The sequence below is a fragment of the Orbicella franksi genome, chromosome 12 (assembly GCF_964199315.1).
Source record: "Orbicella franksi chromosome 12, jaOrbFran1.1, whole genome shotgun sequence".
In the NCBI taxonomy this organism is placed as follows: domain Eukaryota; kingdom Metazoa; phylum Cnidaria; class Anthozoa; order Scleractinia; family Merulinidae; genus Orbicella; species Orbicella franksi.
Window position 1 is genome coordinate 24087381 of NC_138156.1, and position 20286 is coordinate 24107666.

The following is a 20286-nucleotide window of genomic DNA, read 5'->3' on the forward strand; positions in this document are numbered from 1 at the left end:
GGTCGGTAAACAAGTAACTTCTTGCTCCTTGTATGACCCTCATCAGAGAATCGAAAAAAGAATCAATACATTTCGGAATCCACTGGACCGCCATTTTGTTTGTTGTCGATGCGAGTCAATTCATGAACACTTACATGTAGTACTTACCGCAAAATAAAATTTATATGTATGTGGAAAAACAGTAACAATAATAACTGCGTGACGTATATACATCGAACTGTTTGCAAATATGTGAAGAAGCATCTGAAGTTATATATAAAACGGATAATGGACACAGCATTTGGATATATATCTATTGACATTTTGGACATACACGTTACCATTTGGATATGTATATTACAATTTGGATATATATATATATATATATTGCAATTTGGATATGTATGTTGTAATTTGGGCATAAATATGGAAACTCAACATAAATTACATTTGTTACATTTTGTGTGAGGCATTTTCCGTCCAGAGTCGCAAACACAAACAAACGTCAAAGAATGCAACTGCAGAAAAAAGGATCAATGCCCGCTGGACGGAAACTCAACATATATAATATATATGTCACTTTTCAACCTTTCGATCCTGTTTGACAAGCATACAAAAGCCCTCCTGAAAAACACAAGAAGAGAATGAGCTCCCCAAGAACGTGTACAGTATAAAGGCGCAAGGAAATGCAGAGAAACTTACTCAAGAGAATAATTCCTTGTGTAATAAAATGCAAGGTTGGTAGCATAACCACTTCACTGGCTACTAATCAGGGCATTGTAATGGTTTCTTATGTTCATGGAGCAATAAAGAAAATATTATCTTGCGCCATACAATACCTGCATGCACTTTACGGAGCATCCCTAAAAAGGGCTTTCCAGCATCAGTACCAAAAGTTTATCGTAGAGAAAATGCTTTTCTAGTTGACACAACTCTACCTAAAAGACTCAACTTATTGATTTTTAATAAAAACAGAGAGCCAGATTCATAAAGCACTCCTGGGACAATGTGTGATCCAAGTATTAATGGAATATAAAAGATTTCCTATAAAAACAATATTTAGGATTTAAAATGAAAAAAAAAAAAAAGAATTTAAAATTACTTCATGAATCTAAATGCCTGAAAAAATATATCATTGATTCAATGACCATGTCTGAAAGAAAACAAAAGAATGGTAAAATACCAATCATTATGAAATCTGGTTTCCCTACAGGTATACGGGTATATAGCATCAAAATAATCACATTAGACCTTTTAAATCATGCAGCAGAATGCTGACTTAAATGTAGCTAGATTACAACATGAAAGCACAGTTGAGGAGCTTCAACAAGTCAGTGCAAAGCTACTGGAGAAAACACCAACTAAAACCTTATTTTGACTGGCAAGTTGTGCATCACCAGTCTTTGCCCCAGCCATTTCATTCAAGTGAAAAAAAAAACTGTGACCAAACATGTCAATCTGATTTCTTATTTGAAACAGGAAACACACAACAAGCCACGTTTTGCAAAATCCAAAAGAAGTTGCAGTTTGAGAATGGGATAATTGTAAACCTTTCCCCCTAGAGTCAACCATCACTCTGTAATCAAGGCTCATAACAAATTTTAACTATATTTGAGCAAGGTACAAGTCAAGTACATATGTGTATATGTGTGCTTTTTATTCTTAGGGAAAACTCCAATGCTGGTGTCACTTTTTCCTGTTTTAATTTATCCTTGCACTGTTGAAAGTTCACCTTATTGAAGAACATTTGACTCCACTAGTTGCAAAATACATGTATCTACAGTAGTTCTGACAGAAAATGTTTACTTAGTATTTTATCACAGATATTTCAGTGGAGGAAGACAGTTTAGTGTTATCCTAAAAGGGCTTGCATAACATCTTTTTGTGTGTGTGCTAGAAAAACTGTCCTATCCAGAAGGCAAATGGCTTAAATCTCAAAATGAAAGGAGCCAGTCACAGCTCACTGATGTGTAAATGGTTCTTGGTTCAGCTGCCACCCACAAACAATACTTAACTACGAAAAGACCTTGGCTGACAGACAAGACAGAAGTACAAAAACAAAATTTGTTTAATAAGGGAAGCCATAAAGGTGAGATCACATGTTGCTCATAATCATCAAATGGAATTAAATTAGTTAGTCTAAGCCAGCAATATTTTTGTATTTCCATTTTGTGCCCAACTTAGAAAACAGAACAATTTATCATGGATCATAACAAAATTATTGTCCAATCAGTGATTGTAGACAGAAGATCAGTCTACTTTGCATTAATACTAGGTAATACCAATACAAGTTATGATAGAAGTTTCAGTGTTACTGTATACTCCAAGAGCAGAAATGTACAATGTTTCCCCTAAAATGTGCAGAATAGAAAGTTCATACTCTTCACCAAGGAAGACAACGTTTTACATGCCAAGCACTATCTGGTCCACAAGTTCTGTAACAGGTATGACTTGGCATATGTGCACTGCAGTTGTGGACATACAAAGTCACGACAAAACGGAAGCAGTTGATTTGGGAGATGACACCACTAAGAGTCACCGTAATGTTCACATGACCATGGAGGATGGCACAGTCTGACCTTGTCTAGAGGGTATTGATACTGAGTACCTCCTTGATTTTGTATCCATTGAAAGAGGAAATTATCACTGCCAAAACTTCCTTCAACATCTCCCTCTGCAATTCAAAAAGTTCAGTTGGTCAAATGTTGGAAAACATTTTAAGGAATTAAAGCAATCTACATTTGTATAAAATGCAGTTTCCTTTAAGAATTTAGCAAGACATAGGACATAAAATGGTATGGCACATAATTTTCAGAACCACCTTGAAGTTTTCACAGGGAAGAAGATTGAAATCCATTAATCTAGTTTTAGAAGGTAGCTCATTTGCAACTGTTTAGGAGGAGGAGGTTTTAGAAGCAATAAATTGCCTCAAACTGTGACAAAAACATTCAAACTGTGGTAAATTGTTGAAATTAACTCAAGAAAAAATTCCAAAAAAATTACGTCAAAATAATTATGGTTAATAATCGTCTGTTTTTTTCTGTTTTCTAATTCCTAAGTAATGAAGACGTTGGATGGTCAGGTGCTATGGCCACTGGTATGGAATTTTATTAAAAGGTGGAAACATTCAAATATGTATTGTAATAAAATGAACTATTGGTATGGAGTTTTATTGAAAGGTGGAAATATTATACTTAAATTACCTTATAAGTCGCTTATATATTTTAAATTAAATTCACACAAGGTCAGTGCTTATAGCGTAAGATCCTCAATTGCGCCTGTCCTTTCTATTCCAAGAGAATTGGGTACATTTCGGCACTCGGCAGCAACTATTTTTAATAAACTCCCTGTAGCTATTAGAAACACAACTGAGTACAATTCTTTCTGTCATAGTGTGAAGAGACATTTTTTTTTCTTTTATATAAGGAATTTTAAACAGCATGCACAACTGTAAATATGTATACATTTTATTTTATTTTTTAGTATACTTAGTGTAATATAGATATTGTAGATGAAGAACCTCACTTTGTTGGATACTCTGCAATAAATCTTACTATTATTATTGTTATTATTACAAACATGTATTATAATAAAATGAACTATTATTTTTGAAAGTTGTACAATTTAAGTTATTAATGACCTTCTTAACTGTAAGTACACAGAATTCTGCTTACCAACTTCTTATTCTTGACTTTTACTTTATGAAATGTGTGCCAATGACAGCTCAGCAGGAAGAAAAGAAAAACAGTGGAGATGAAGACGACGACGAACCAGAAGAAAGCTCAAATAGAGTCAGAGAATCGAAAGGATGACAAGTTCGATGATCGATTACAGGGAAGATGTTGATGACATCAAAGCAAGCAAAGTTTGCGGAGCGCTTCTGAATTTAAAAGTAAAGGATTCCACCAGAGATCCTTCCAGTATACACAAATCCCAAACAGAAACCAGTGCAAGGATGTAGCACAATTTCGTGCCGAATTTGCTGTGCTCCTCTAAGCCGGAACCTATTTCCAGGTTTTAACCTGGAAATAGGTTCCGGCTTGGAGGAGCACAGCAAATTCGGTGTTAAAACATCGTCGTTGTCGGCAAACATCAACTGCAATCCATTGATTTTATGCTCTTCCTCGAGAACCTAGTTTTTCTTCATAAATACCCGTTAACAAAACTACAGATATGACCAAACAAACTGGCCAAGCAAAAAAAAAAGCAGCAACTTGTCGTGAAATGAACACAATCAAGCACAGTTGACAGAAACTACCGTTCAATGGCCGCGCGCTTCCAATCCCCGCAATAAGTCAGCGGTCAACGTCCTGCGCACGCGTCCTTAAAAAAAGTCCTCACCAGTCCTGGCCAATCAGCGGTTTCCCCCGAGATCTTTTCACTTTCTCGCATGTAGGTCTTTCGTTTTCGCAATATTAGGAAAGAAGAGACTGCGCACGGTCTACGAAAGGAGCTGCTGTTATTATAAACCTCTTTCAGATCTGCTGTTCAAGCATTTGATCTCTCCAAATAGCTACATCCGAAGACACGCACTTCTAAACAGAAAAGCGACAATGTATTCACAAAACCGGAAGTACTTCCGCCTTCGTTTCGCCCGAATGGTGGCATTATTACTCTTACTTGCATCTCCAACACAAGCGATCAGCATGCCAAAAAGCTGTGTTAAGGTAGCACATGCCTGGATGAAAAACTTATCAGTCACGGTAGTTACAGATCCAGATTTCCTCTGGAACATCGTCGACTGTTTGCTTTCACTGGGAGCTAATGAAGAGATCTCTCGCGAGCTGCAAGAACTCATCCAGAAGCTCCCAGAACTGATTGAAAAAGTCCGACCTGTTGCTAAAGACAAAGCCGGCCTTCTCTTGTCCGCCTACTTAGCTTACAGAAGCTACGAATTGCACGATCGGGCGATGAATCTGGAAATAAACCTGTACAAGAAACATCGACATAACTTTGAGGTATTAAAGGAGAAAATGAGACCCGTTCTTAATTTTATAAACGACCAGCTTATTCTACAGTGGAAAAGCGGTGATATCGCCAGTATACAAAACATTGGTGTTCAGTTACTGCAAATGCTGAGACGTTTCTCCGCAGACCTCAATGCGTCGATGGATGCTATTCAGAAGGATGTCACGCAAGGACGAAGCGATAAAAGGTGGTCCCTCGCTTACGCAGCTTGCTCAATTGCCGGTTGTGTTGGCACGATGTTTGTTGCCAGTCCTGCGACAATCGGTTTGACATGCCTTCCTTCTCCTGGCGTTGTCGCTTTCTCTATTAAAAGCTACATCTCTCTTGAGGAAACCGTTTTCAAGTTGGAACTGTTATGGGAAAACACGGCGAAGAGACATAAGGAATTAGCCAAGTATCAAGCAAGCCTTGAACTTATCGCAGTGACTGGGCAGACAGGTAATTTGGAAGATTTATTATGACACGAGGGGTTTTCTACAAATTACACCGTACACCTATCAATTAAAATTCGTGCAGTCTAAAACAAGTGTAAGTTGCTATTACCTATAAATCCTTTCGGTATTGATGTATACGATTTTCAATTTACTAACAACATCTGTCGATAGATCAGAGCTGCATACCGATTAAACAGTTCGGGGCACATGAAGCGGTGTAATGGACCCATAATCGGCCGGCCCTTGAGGGTGGATCCCGGGCAAGGGAGGGGACTTTGTAGAGGTTCTCAATTTGGGGAAACAGAACAATGAAAGTTAAGAAATTTCCCCTCCAAGAGGGGCAGCACACTTCAAAACGAGAAGCCACATTTAAATTTGCAATGCAAATCAATTTGACCAAGGCGAAGCTATGTTCACCTATGACTGAAAAATAATACGTTGCAATTTAAAGCAAGAAGATGGAAAGAGATTTACTTACAATACCTGACTAGTGCGCCGTGTTGAACCAATCGAACCACGAAGCGATGGATGAGCCCGTTTGTTTTCTTTCTTATGCACAGTGGTCCGCTTATTCCTTCGTTTAAAACAACTTCAGGTGACTTTCAGTTTTTACTTCGTGAAGTCCCCTAATATTCCCCGGTTGCGAGGCATTTGAAAACAAAAGCTCCCTCATTTCGCCCACCTCTGGGGTAAAATATTCAAATCTCCCTATAAGTCCCCATAAACTTTTGTTTTGCCGGGGGTCGCACCGCCAGGGGATGACCGATGATAGGTGCACAAAACCCTGACGAATTCTCTATCATTGTTGTCATTCTTACAGTTCCTTGGCCTGTGGTGGAAGTTCATATCCGAAGCGAAGGCTGCGATGATCCAGGAAGAAAGCCAAGCACCTGTGGTTTTGCTTATATCGAGGTGAATGGAAAGGACTACTCGCCTCACCTCAGAGGATACAATGTTGTGGTTGTGGACGGTGCAACAGGTAACGGTGACATTACTTAGAATTCGCTCAAAATTTCCCTTTGAAGGTCAGTGGAATCTTACAATGGACAGCAGAGAAAGAAAAACAATAAGCGAAATGGCTTTCTTTGAATGCATTTAATGAGGCCAGCGGCCTGTTTCTCGAAAGCTCCGGTAAATACCGCACCCGATAACTTACCGGGCCGGTTAACGGGAAACTTTACCGGGCCCGAAATAGCGTTTCTCGAAGCACCCGTAAATTTTCCCGGTACTTACCGGGCCCGTTAAAATAGCGGGTTGTTAGCAATCTCTAGCGCGCGCTTCACGCCTGTTCGCGAGAGAAGGAGAAACACTTGGGACTATACGCACACATTCGATTCTGATCGATTCTGTTGTCGTTGCGACTGTGATGCTTTTTGAAGAACAGTGCGAAGTTTAACTTCGAAGTTATCGTTGGGTCAAAGGAGAGCAGCTGAGAGAGATCGTCATTTTGCATGGTCATATTATTTGAAAATGATGATCAATTGCCTTTTGTAGCTCGATTCGAAGACTTCGATCGACAATCTCGCTCTTTTCTAGGAGTGTTGTCTTTTTCCGTGATTCATTCTAATTCAAAATATTCACTGAGCAATCAAAGAAGATCTGCGGACCGCCGAGGAAACAGTGTGAACTTGAGAACTTGAAATTTAGCTACAAACACTTACTTCAGCAATTTATGCTGATAAGAATTTCGCTTAAGTAAGTGTACAGAATATTTCGAATAAGGAAGGATCTTATTAAAATTTTTAGGCGTGATTTAATCGTTTTCTCCAGCAAACATCAAGCGTAATTTTCACTGATCCCAAATCGACTGTTCTAGCATAAAGCAAGCTAAGATCAATAGAAATGCGTCTGAAACAATTATGTGATTGGGGAGAATAATTTTAATGTTCTTTATTCTCGTTTATCTATCGTGATTACAGTACGCTTCGTCGTGTTTCATCTAGCTAGAAATGCTATAACCAACATTTGTCAGCATTTGTGCACCGCGCCTAATGCGACTCTTCGCGGTCGCTCTGTTATGTTTACTTTTTGTGGAATGTCTGTTTTCTAATTTCCTTCTCCAAAAATAGTAAAAAAAAAATCTGCAATTAAAACACAGGAAACAGGCTTGGCTTGCAGTAAGATCAGGTTTGCGTGACAGGAACGCATTTTGCTGTTCATACGAAGAAGCCTTTTCGAAAACGCGCGGCGAGTGATCGGCGTTTACATGACAGTGTTTATCTATTCATTAATTTTTTTCCCGCCGTTTGTTGGTTTTGAAAACAATAAAGTAGAACTTCACACTTATATAGCGCTTCCATGCAAACGCCTTCAAACTGGGTTTCCGTAGTCAGCGGGCAGCTTCTCGCCGTGTTTCTCTCCAATTCCTCCTTTAGCTCCTAAAAGAGCCACTCTATTCTTGCTCGTGAGAGCCGAAATCGTTCAATGACTTCCCCGTCAGCCATATCGGCTAGAAAGGGGCGTCTTTGAAACAAAGAAAGTCCGCCCCACACCGCCATTTTGTTTGGTTTTGCAACATTTGTAACTCCCCGGTAACTTTACGGGAGGTCACGACCTCCCGTAAATTACCGGGCAAGTTACCGGAAAAGTTAACGGGATCGAAAATAACGGGAGCTTCGAGAAACACCCGTAAAGTTTACGGGGACTTGCCGGGTGACTTACCGGGCCCGATAATTTACCGGGTCTTTCGAGAAGCAGGCCCTAGGGCCGCGAATGGGAAAACAGTATCTGGGATCTGCCCTTTTTCGTGGACTCGGAAAATGTGATATTCTGAACTGTTAAAAGGCATGTTCGACCGCGGGGGAAAAAGAAAAATTTGAAATTATTCGTGCGGAGGAAAGATGGGGGAGGAGAGGAAACGGATTTCCTTTCTATTATCCCCCTTCCGTCCAGCATCTCCGATCGCGCTCACTACCAGTCTACCCCGTTCGTAATTCGCGCTCGGCTAGTTCATACTCAAGCCTGAAAGAAGACAAGCAAAGTGGTTTGATCTTCGTTTTCAAGTTTCTGTTGTCAGTTCAGAATGTATGGCAAAACTGAATGCTTACGTAATTCTGGAGACAATGTAGGTAAAGACCTTTACTTTATATTCAGGTGGCGTTCTCAGGGCAAGAGGATTTGACACGCATTGGGGTTCATCAGCCGCTCATCACCTGAGAGAATATCTCAATGACATCAAAGGAAAGTATGTATACAGGCTGACGTACATGTTTGTATTGCTTTGTACTTTGAGGGACAATAAGTAAAGAACTGATAAAGCAACGTGAAAATACAACAACTGTCTGTTGTTGAAAGGAGGCGGGATCTCCCGAGTCGATCGAAGAGCTTTCTACGTAAGCTAGAATAATAGAAAAGAATAGTTTAACAGCTTTTGTTTATTGTTTCTTACAAATGTTCGTTTTCGTCATTGCAGTAAAATCGTTTTAGTTGCCATTCAAGAAGAAGCTTCCATACACATGTCCTCAGCGATTGACGCTCTCAAGAGACTGGGCGCTACGGAGCCTGTATTCCCAGGCTGGCGGGGATCCTTTGCTTTCGCTGGATACGCAGGAGAAGACAAACCACTGTGGATTACACAGAAGAGTGAAAAAAACGGGCTCGGACCCAGTGAGATTTCTCTTAAAATTCCACTGTCAACACCGTCAAACTAAGAACCTTTCTCACTCTTATTTTCGCATAATAATTTCGAATTTCGGGAGAGGGCGCGGGCACCTGACATAACCTGCCCCTAGTTAGAACTGAATTAAAAAACAAAATACTAGAATACCTACTCTATATCCTCTTGTTAGGTATCCAGTTTAGGACAAAGGACTCGGTGGAATTAACAAAACTAGCTGTTTCGGTGTTGCACTTAGTTATTAACGTGAGATTGGTAGGGGTAAATTAATAGTCGTAGCTGATTTTGAAAAGCTGATTTTTTAAGCGTGAGCCCTTTGTCAAAGCAAAGTGGAGGATTATGGGTTATGTTTGTTTAAAAATTGGAGTATGAAGCTATGTTATAGGTTATTGATGCATGAATAAATTAGTGGAATAAATTAGAGTTTCGGTTTTCCCCTGTTTAAGAGTCCTCTAAACGATTTACTTAATAACCCATGCCTTCTCCGTCCTCTACCATATTAGACAACTTTAAGGATCTGTTAGTGTGTGCGTTGTAAAATTGTTACAGGAATTTACATTGTAGCGTCCCTTGGTGGAAGCACAATCTTTACCGCAACCCCTCTGAATACGTAAAATATTTTGCACCTTCATACTCCTTTCCCGTCTTAAAGAGTCCTCATTTTGTCAGAACTGTACTGTTTGCTTTTATTTAGTCTGACCAAGAGATTATCGAGGTAAGTACCTTGATAATCTAAGAGATTATCAAGGTAAGTACCTTGATAATCTCTTGGTCTGAAGTAATCCCTTCCCCAGTAGCGGGCAGTGTTGGTTTAACGAATGTTACTTATTATTTACTCGTTTGCCCTTATATGGCCACAAGAGGTTCGAGCGTTAGAAAGAGGAAAAGAGTCCTTCTGAAGGTCCAACTAAAGTTTTTAAATATATTACAATTTAAAGAAATGTTTGTGGCTTTCAGAACCGAAATAAAAGGGCTGTGTTTGTCTTGTGCACCACTGGGCGTTTAAAGAATGATGACTTGTTTTGAAAACTTTGTAAAGCTGTGACGCAGAAATTTGTACACAAAGGAAGTTGATAGTCTAATTAGACTTCCTGATTCAATCAGTCGGAAAAACCTGGGGCAAGGAAGGATACACCCAGTGTTAAAAATGTCAATGAAATAGCTACATTGCATTTCTTTAAGTGTGTACATGTAAGTAACTCTAAGTATTAGTAGATTGTATGTCGTGTAAAAGTAGTGCTGTAGGTAGTGCAAGGTCCTTTTGTAAACGCTGTTACGTATAAAGGTGTATGAAGCGTAATTGTAATGGACTTATCACCGTCACCTTGTTATCATCTGTAAAGTACACATTGTTTGTGAAAGATATCATGTGTGGGTGTCAGTTACCCTTCCTCCATAATTTCATAGTTTGATTATGCATTAAGTAATACAAGGTTGTGAATCGCAAATAGTGTTTTAACGCTACCGCAATGTAATTAATGGAAGTGTGTAAATTATTATTTTATAATTGAAAAAATGAAGTAGAAAGTTCGTGTGCTTTCATTAACGTAAGAAAATGTTTTGCGTGTTGCAAGACTGTAGGTGTACTTTAACAATTCGTAGGGCAATATTTTCTGGCATTTTCAACTAACATAAGGGTTTACTTGGTAGCAATGCCAAACAAACAAATCCTCGATTTGTTTCCCTAATTCAGAAAAGATCATTTAAATATGCTATTTTATACTATAGTAGATCGTTTTGTTACTGTTACCTACTTAATTAATTATAACCCAGTCATAGAAGAGTATGCGTATTTATTTATAATTTTATTTTACTGGAATTCGGTAGCTGTCTTTTTCTACTGCAGCCACCTGCCCCCACTACTCTTTCAACCACTTAATATAGAGCCACACCCCCGACGATGGCATCACGCACTTCACCCCTTGTGTAACCTCTACCCTCAGTTACAATTTTAAAGCAGCCTTTGAATATATAACGTTCAGCTGGAGTGTCTTCAGGTATAAGGGACCGTTCATTTTTTATAAGGTAGGGGGGACTGATGGGATTTGGGGGGGGGGCCATGCGAAAAAAAATGGCTTTCGAGGGGGGGTCATCCCAAAAAAATAAGGGAAAAAGGGGGGGTCACGTGAAATATTTTAGTAAAACTTTAAAATGGGATAATGTTTGAATATCAAAAAAATTGCTATAGAATAAACATAGAAGGCAGGATACAAATTTATTACAAACTTTCCTTCTGCTTTAAGAAAACGTTTGGCGACAAAAAGCATTTGTAGCTACTGAAAAGAAGTATTTAACACTGTTATTTTCGAATTCAACTTTCACTGGCACTCATCTTCATCTTCGCTGTCGTCGAGTTCTTCGTCGCCGCTTGTGTTGCTATGGGAGTCTCTTTCACCAATGCTGCAAGAAGCAGCAATGCTTTCCGTCAGAGTGTACTCTTCAGGTTACATGAAGGTGTAAACATAATCTCTGACTTCCTGCTCAATTGGACTGAAAGAGTGTGGAATCGTGTTCCTTTACATCTTTCAATATGACCGTGATTCAACTTTTCCACCATTGCTCTGTGCTCTTAGATGGAGAAGTTCAGTTTTCTTCCATCACTGGGCTTCAACTGGTACCCTGGCATGGAAAACTCACTCGCCCTTTCTGAACAGCCATCCGCACTTAGAAAGATTGCTTCTTTTGCTTGTAAGATGTCAAACTGCCTGGTGCGTTCAGCTGTAAACCTTTTCTTAAACGACTCGTCGCTTTCGCCATTATTGCGCATTTTGGAATGAGCCTCTTTCATGATGCTCATGTAGTAATGCGCTCTTTTCCCGATTGGATTAACAATATAGCCAAGGCTTGTTTTCCGGAGACCCTGAGGTATGGTTGTATCATCAGCAGAGGAGGAACTAGTGACCTACCAGAAAAGGAAAGACGATTTTTTTTATTTATTATATTGAACTGATATTATTGAATGATCATGGTTCGTGTAACCAGTTAATGTTGTATTCGTGTAGTGAAATGTAGACCTGAGTCAAACGGTATATTAAAAGACACATACTATTTTAAAAATGTTTAAACAGTTTTAGGTGCTATCTTCACAATAGGAAAATACAGAAGTTTCTCATTATAAAAGTGAAGCATACATGCGTTTTTAATGTCCAGATAAAAATAGGAACACTGACAAGAAATTAACACTTACCTGCTCATCTTCTTGTACTTCAACAGCTTTCTGTTTTACCTGCACAGGGCAACATTTATACATGCCTATCACTAGAGTAGAGGTAAAAACCTTCCAAATAAAGACATCTGTAAATTAAATGTAAGAATATGTTTCACACAACACATCAACAGATTTCCAGTTTTTTCACAACACTTCGTACTTGGTTCAGTATCACAATGCAGGAGCAAGGAAAGACTCTGTTCCAGGCCACTGTTACTTCCGTAAGATTGAGAAGTTTATGAATGAGCACTATGAGGAGGGGGAGAACTACAGGGAGTTTCTAAAGTTGTCCTGTCAAGAAAAGGTAGGAGAAATTTGTTCTTTTTGTTGTGAATGGACTGGACCACCCATAGAAAGATACCCTAAACCAGTTCCTGACCATTCCTGCCTACCGGAATACCACTACCTCTCCTACCAGAAGACCCCAAAAGAAGGGCGTGATCCAGATGACTGGCAGGCAAGGGTCCAAGCGAAGAAAGAGCATGGAAGTGGCAGGCTGATTTTATCTGACCCAGAGAGCGTTGCTCTATTTGCAGATAAGTTTATTGTCAAATCAAAGTTTGTGGTGGATTATCTTCAGCATCTTGAAGTGCTGGAATTTAAAAGGAAAAAGAGAGCAGAAAAAAAGGCAAAGTTAAGCAGGGACGCAAAAGATAAATCATATGAGGATTATCCTTGGACTGAGTTGTGCGAAGATCTAACCAAGCTTAAAAAGCTACGTGTTCTAGAACTGAACAAGTACTTGAACCACCACGGGCTGAAGCAGCATTCTCTGGGGGAGAAGATGACTCAAGTGACGTCATTCTTGCATTCATCAATTCAGATGAGAAGGATGCCAATGAGAGGCCAAATGCCACACGCTCAGGGCGAGCCATAACTAGGAGATCCGAAATTGACTTCTCTTTCTTTTGATTTGTTTTTTAAACCACAGCTCTCTGTAGTAGAGGGATTGTGAATATTGTCTTCATAGTGAGCACAATAACGTGAAGTAGGGGGATAATAGAGAAATATTAAAAAAGTTGAAATCTAAATATTAATATCGCTTAATAGGGGTTGGCCGCTTAATAGAGGTTGGTGTACCTTGGATAATTTTATGCCATCGGGTTATGAATTTAGCTAAATTTCTTAGTAAACATGTTAATTCAAGACAATCATGATAGACGTCATTCTCGGAGACCCATGAGCAGTTAGTGGGGGGGGGGGGGGGGGGGAGTCTAAACGGGTCTTCGCCCGAACTTTTTTCTCACCCGTTTAGACTTTTCTCCGCACCCACTAAACTGCCCATGGGTCTCCGAGGATGACGTCTATAATGATTGTTTTGAATTGACTCCATGTGTACAAAGAATTTATAACCCGATAGTGAAAAAATATTCAAGGTTCACCAACCTCTATTAGGCGGCCAACCCCTATTAAGCGGCCACCTCCCATTTCCCCGAGGGTAGCCCACTGTATTATACGTAGACCAAAAATAATTGCACAGCGCGAAAAGACCTAGGTACGAGTTTAGCGTTACAGTATTTACGCAGGGCGTGTACGTAGCGGTGGTCTAGTAAAAGATGACAACACGGGCAATGGTTAACTATTCATTCTTTTCATTGCGTAATTTAATCTCTTCCTACTCAACAAGATTGTGTGCTCCGTGTGGTTCCAAGCCTTACGGAGCCTTACGTATTAGGGTAGAAATTGTCCTACCTCTACCCCCTAAAACGGGATGACAGCATTGCGTGCCGAACAAACAAGGAACCGCTGCAAGAAAGGATTCAAGCAGCAATAGATCAAACGATGATCAAACCTAATATTTTGGTGTAGTGCAAAGTAAGCAACTATGTACAAATCACTTAGCCGTTTTTGACTTAGATGCAGTGGTGATCATATGTGTCGAAAGAGGGTCATAGATTCATGGTATTAAATTATGGTATTATCCATGAAATAAGTTGACAGTTGGCGATGTACATCGGACATTGTGTAAACAAAAGCAAACTTCTGCTTTATGTGCGACGAATGGTGACAGAAACACGTCAAATCGGCTTTTGGACCTGCCTTTTACAGCAAATAAGGTTAGAACATTTCGAAATTATCAGCTCTGTGTCTATTCCAACTTAATATAGCTCACGACATGTGGCGCGTACTAAAATATGTCTAACCCGTAACTTGAAATTTGACGACGGATTGTCAAATATCTGCATTTTTAACGTACTTTGAAAAGCTCTCGCGTCGCTCACAATCATTTGCCCAGAGAAATTTTTACAGGAATCTGTAGACCATTCTTCTGCGATTCAACCACCAGAAGCTTAATCCATTTGAAGGTTTCGCACATGGTGAAAATCAATTATTTTTACGAAGTACTTTAAAGTGAATGAAATACATGTCTTCGAAATTTAATTATTTTGCACCCAAGAAAAACCGCGACATTCCGTAAAATCAACCCAGTACACATTTAAACATTGCACAAAAATATTTGAGTGTTTTAAAGACGGAAGAACGATGTGGTTTTGCATGCGAGGCTCTCAAACTTGTTTAATAAAATGGTGCGTCAAATGACGATTTTAACGGAATTTGGTAATTTGCATATTTCTTTGAAATAAAAGGATATTTTGCCAAAAAAGCTATCCAGTAGTTTTTGTCATGCCCTAACCTATCTACCATAGGAATATGAGCGAAATCGAATTTTCGACCCTTGCCGAGTTATTTTCCATATTTATGGACAGGGACTCTTAAGATTTTTAATACTGTGTTTGTTTGAAGCCATGCTTACCAAACGGGCACTGTATTTATACATATCAAATATTATAGTACACTTAAAGTGCCACTGAAACGAAATTTTCGTACTCTCTTTTTTTAGCCCAATTTATAGTTTCAAACGTGCTTAAAATAATGGTGAACTTTATTTCTGTCAAATCCTAACGGAAAGTGCTCTTTTTAGCTGCTGAAATCGACTTTTTGGAGCAAAACTGTGTCCGGGCTCTGGAACCGAGTTTAAGGACCTTGTGACGTCACTGGTTGTATTCACGCAAGAAGCGCTTAAGATTCTCTCTTGTTTTCACTTGATTCATTTAAGTTTATTCTTCATATTGTCGATACCTACTAGTTTCCTACCTTGTAATTTCAGTCCAGCCTTGACAGGAAATACACATCATAAACGTTGGAGGGCGCCAAAGAATGTAGATTCACCAAAATGAATGCTACAGATTAGAACAGCTCAGTATACTTTTCGAACATCTTGAGTACTCGATTGGAGATTTCGAAGACGAGTGTGGCAACTTTTGTATCACGTCCTGAAGCCTAAACACGATATTTCGTCGTCTGTTTTCAGCCTGGTTCTGAAATTTGGATTCTCACGTTTATCTAAGGTCTATTAACAAGGTTCGAATATATCCTCGGCAACTTTGCTGCATTAAAAGCCGTAAGCGCATCAGCCATCCGCACAATCATGAAGTTATTAACGGTCCACAAGCTTTGAGTCGAGTACTTCTTTGCACACAGAGAGCATCTTTTTATGATACTAATAAGTGAGAGTTCTTGTGGTAGACAAAATGTATCTTTGAAAATTGTGATCCGCAGCAGGGTTTGCTTTATCGCCGCATACGTATCAGTGTAAACAAAGCGGGAATTTCGCTTCTCTTTTACACGTATCTCCCAATTGTAATATTTCACGGCCGATGGATAACTTAGAGTTCTTTAGCACATACTTATGTCTATGATCTTCATTTAATAGTATTCAAGTTCAAAGCAATTCGTTAAACGTCACTAGTTTATTATTTAGTCGAAGGTTTATTAAACAGAATTTGAACTAATTTGCATATATGACCTTTCGCCGCCGACATTGTCACGCTTTCTCTCGTTTCCTGAAAACATATAATTGTAGGGTTATGGCAGCTAAGTTTACCTTTATAGTTTAAATTCGCTCCCTCATATAAAAGAAGAGGGTTTCTTAAATTGTTGCTGTTGTGATAACTTGTAGGATGTAGCAGATACAACTAGACTAAAGGTCACTGTGGCACAATCTCGTCCGCGGTGAAACTCACAAAGCGTCCGGTTTCCTCGAAGCGAAGCGACTCGAAAACTCGAAACGTTGTTGCTACGATTCGTGCAGCAGCACTCCGGATAATATTTTCAAAAGCCGCTTTCTCTTGTTTTCATGTCTTTTAATTTTATGAGTGTAGATATTGTTTAATTGAGTGCTGGCCATTTCACTAAGAGTCCCGATCATTTTGCGATCTAAGAACTCCCACTCGTTTGCTTGCTTACATAAAATATCCAATTAAATAGACTGAAAAGCCCCAGGATCGACTCTCCACCTCTTCATGTCTAAGGCTACTGTTATTATCTGCTTTACAGCCCTGAGATGTCCTTAAGATGTTTTTTGGGGGGCTTCGAACAGTATTCTCTTCTCCCATAATCACTCTAAATTTTCAGCGCGGCATGAGAGCAATACAACCAGTGACGTCACTAGGCTGTTTTGGCCGCGCCAAGATGGCCGCCAATTTTGGGCTTAACCAGCCAATTTCGAACGGCTGAAAAAGCAGTTTTCGCTTACCGTATGCGAAAAAAAAGTCTGCAGTGTTTCCAAGTAAGGTTGAAACTTTATTACTAAGCAAAAATCTCACATACGAAAATTTCGTTTCAGTGGCACTTTAAAGCAGCAAAGTTTTGTTGTCCATGTTCGAAGACAATTTTTAACAGATACAAAAATACCAAAAAGCTACTAAAAATTACGGATGGTAACAACAAGGTAAGATCAAAAGGTTAAAGTAAACCATGTTGCATCTTTAAATCATTAGGATTAAAACAAATGAATTTAGCTGATACGTGACAACAATTATATACGCTGTTATCTAATCATAATTTTAGTATGCACTAGATAACGCCTTATAATGTCGTTGTAATGATTTACATGTAGACGATTGCATATACCGTTAAAACTAATATCGTTAACATTATTTTGTAAAAGTATGACTGTTGTAACCCGCGTGTTCAAGTTTGTTTTATAACGGGTTGGACATGAGCCCCGCAATGCATAAATGTATTCTATATGCATTCTTTGAACACGTTCGTGTACATGTGTTCATTACACAATAAATACAAGCTTGTTTAACCCTTTGAATACCAAACTTTAGCCAAAAAATACCGTTTTTAACCGTTTAGTCAGGTTTTTTAGCTGCCATGACGCCAAATAAGCCTAAGTTTTGCTAAGAAAGCTTTTTTTACTAAAAGGAGAGATTTTTCGAGGATTAGGCACAAAATTGAGCAAACATTTCAATTCCGGCATGCGCATAAGCCCAATTTTTTTTTTTTTTTTTGCCATTAACCGTTCTCAATTTTGTTTGTTGCCCTTTTCCTTTCTGTTTTTCTCGGCCCTTTTACACTGGCTACCTTTTGCGTTGTATGTTCTTTCTGGCTGCCGTGAAAAGCTGGATGTTAATTACGGGCGAAGCCTAGAAATGGACCTTGATCAATCATAGGCGTAGTGGACCATTTTGCCACCGTTTTTGCACCAAAACTGATAACGTTGTTTTTCGATTTGCGACGTCAGAATGTCGTCGATATCTAAACCTGACCATTGTGCGGAAAGGCCTATCATAGTACTACTATCTGCTTATCAAGAATATCTGCTGACATTTAAATTGATGACGTCACAAGTGGTGCAAAGAGCACGACCATTAAGTGGCCGTATATGGCCACTTGGGCGTCTAAGGGTTAGCATGTTGATCTTTTTTGTAGTTTAAAGTTCGCAATTTGTGAAGTCTACAAAAGGAAGGATCATCGATACCTCAATACCTTATTTTCGCAGAGCAGAGCATACGTCGGACAGCGACAACTTACCACCCAGAAAAAATAACAGTAATAATAATAATAATAATAATAATAACAATAATTCATAATAATTAATGATAATGATGATGATGATGATAATGATAATGACAATGATAATGATAATGATAATAAGTATAAAAGCCAGTTCATGGGTATCTAGCCACCATGTGATTGAGCGATGGGATGGCCGAGTCATTATCACAGAGTATAAAATTAATTTTATTAATTTATACGTTTCAGTGACACAACGCGAGTCGTATTATACCCAGATGTGTAAGCAAGTTTTTCAGTTTTATTCGCTTGATGGTTGGCGATTGACAACGACACTAGGAAAGAGCCAGTCCTGTTGAGTAAGGGTGAAATCACAGACACGTGTTAGTACAGACAACATTAACAAACATAACCAATAGCCTGAATCAAGAGAACATCACAGTAATGTTCTCTTGTCTGAATACAAAGTCAAAAAGATGTAAAGATCAGTGGGTTTATGGCAAAATCGAGCACCTGAAGCTAACGGTTTGTATTTCCTTGATGTATTTCGAAGTTCTTAGTACCAAAGTTAGACGATTGTACAGTAGCTCCTAAGGGACGGATTATTTTATTTTTAACGGGGGTGGGGTGGGGGGGGGGGGCAATTACCAAAAAAGTCCTGCACGGCAAAACTAGAGAAGAAATCATGCACACTGAGCCAAGAAAAAATATCGGGCAAGTTGAAAAAAATTCTTGCACAACCTGAAGATGAAAAAAAATTCTTGTTTGAAAAAAATTCCCCAACCCCCTCCCGCTCAAAAATAAAACGGTACGTCCCTAAGGAGAGTTAAGAGCAGCTTCGCCTAAATATCAACTAGACTTGGAAATAGCGAAAAAATCGACTTTCTTCAAACTCGCCGAGAATGAAGCCCTATGGGCACTAGTTGCAAAAATATTGTTTTAAGTTCGATAAATCAAAAATTATTTTTTTACGCAATTTTTTCGTTTTGATGCCCCAAATCGGCCAAAATCGATTGAAAATGAGCGGCATATTCAGAGGCTCGTAAAGTCAAAAGTAAAATTCTTCATTACAAACTGATTGCGCGTCGTATTTGTACTTTCTTTCTTGTATATTTAGAGCTAAATAGATTGCGATTTGATTAGAACTAAAATATTTGACGAATTTTCTTAATTAACGACCCAAGATAGCTTAACAAGAGGTCTACATTTAGCCTATTTTCAAATGCTAAAAAGGCGTTCTGGTACACGGCTTTTCCCAAAACGACTTGTTTGGTCTGAAAGAACATTGTTTCCTCTTGAAATTAGTGAAATAAAATTTTTGGGTAAATAAAACTGCGAGCGCTGAGATAGCGAACTACATGCAGCACTTCTTCCTGAAAACGTGACCTTTGACCCAAGCGTAACGAAACCGATTATTGAAACAAAAGCAAATGCTTCGTTATTTTGAAACATTTTCTAGTGATATCTCTCCGGAACCATTATTGCAAGAAACTACTTCCAGATATGAAATCTTACAGGGTCAAAGAAGTAGCTAAAAGGCGCATTTTGACAGATAAACTTTGTTTGCCGAGAATCAATGACCGTTAACGAATTCGAGTGAAATTTGCGAACTTGAAGTATGTTAGCCGATACTTGCCTGAATATTTATGTTTACAGCAGAATCGTCTTCTTGGATTAGCCACCAAAAGAAGCTGGATCCAGCTTTGGAAACCTCTAAAAGAAGAATTGTTTAATGTTCCGTGACCTGTCCGCTACTCTAAATTCCATGCACATGCCGACCGTATGTTTGTCGTGAAACCAACTGAACTCCACTGACAGTTTCAATAAGCAACCCCAAAATAAACAATCCCGCAAAATGTAAAGTGAAATTGGCTGTCTTCGTGAACATTTAGAAGCTAGAGTCAAGTTCCATTACCTTTAAAAAGTGCTTGATTTTATTTGTTTGCGTCGACTTTGTTCCCCACTCAGTATTTCTTACTGTCACGTTCGAATACCGCGAATCGGTCACGCCAAAACACTGCAGACCGTGCAGACTGCAGACACCTGTTTGGGCCTTTAACTTTGATTCATTTTCTGGGGGGCTCTAGTTACAAAATAGTGTTCAACATATCCACAGACCGCACAAGTGCAGTATGTGTCTTTTGATTCGATAGACATACGCGTGAAAGACTTTGTATGGGAAACTTACTCAGTCTGCATGGTCTGTGGTGTTTTGGCGTGACCGATACGCAATATTCGAAAGTGACGGTAACTACTGAGTGAACAAAGTAAAATCA

General features: G+C 39.0%; 2 protein-coding genes across 3 annotated transcripts; one reads left to right on the forward strand and one right to left on the reverse strand.

Moving 5' to 3' along the window:
- Positions 1 to 4365: 4365 nt before the first annotated feature.
- Positions 4366 to 10872, forward strand: LOC145462608 (uncharacterized). 2 transcript variants are annotated; one of them, XR_014041221.1, is made up of 5 exons: positions 4366 to 5385; positions 6202 to 6360; positions 8475 to 8565; positions 8794 to 9712; positions 9746 to 10872. XR_014041221.1 is itself a non-coding variant. In XM_081446177.1 (4 exons), the coding sequence occupies exons 1-4, from the start codon at positions 4533 to 4535 to the stop codon at positions 9029 to 9031; spliced, it is 1341 nt and encodes a 446-aa protein (XP_081302303.1). In that variant the 5' UTR covers positions 4366 to 4532; the 3' UTR covers positions 9032 to 10872. The 2 variants fall into 2 exon arrangements, 1 of the variants encoding a protein (XP_081302303.1); XM_081446177.1 differs by having other exon boundaries at positions 8794 to 10872.
- Positions 10873 to 10998: 126 nt separating this feature from the next.
- Positions 10999 to 12250, reverse strand: LOC145462609 (uncharacterized). Its single transcript, XM_081446178.1, has 2 exons — positions 12185 to 12250; positions 10999 to 11899 (listed from the first exon to the last, which is right to left on the reverse strand). The coding sequence occupies exons 1-2, from the start codon at positions 12245 to 12247 to the stop codon at positions 11567 to 11569; spliced, it is 396 nt and encodes a 131-aa protein (XP_081302304.1). The 5' UTR covers positions 12248 to 12250; the 3' UTR covers positions 10999 to 11566.
- Between the last annotated feature and the right edge of the window lie 8036 nt (positions 12251 to 20286).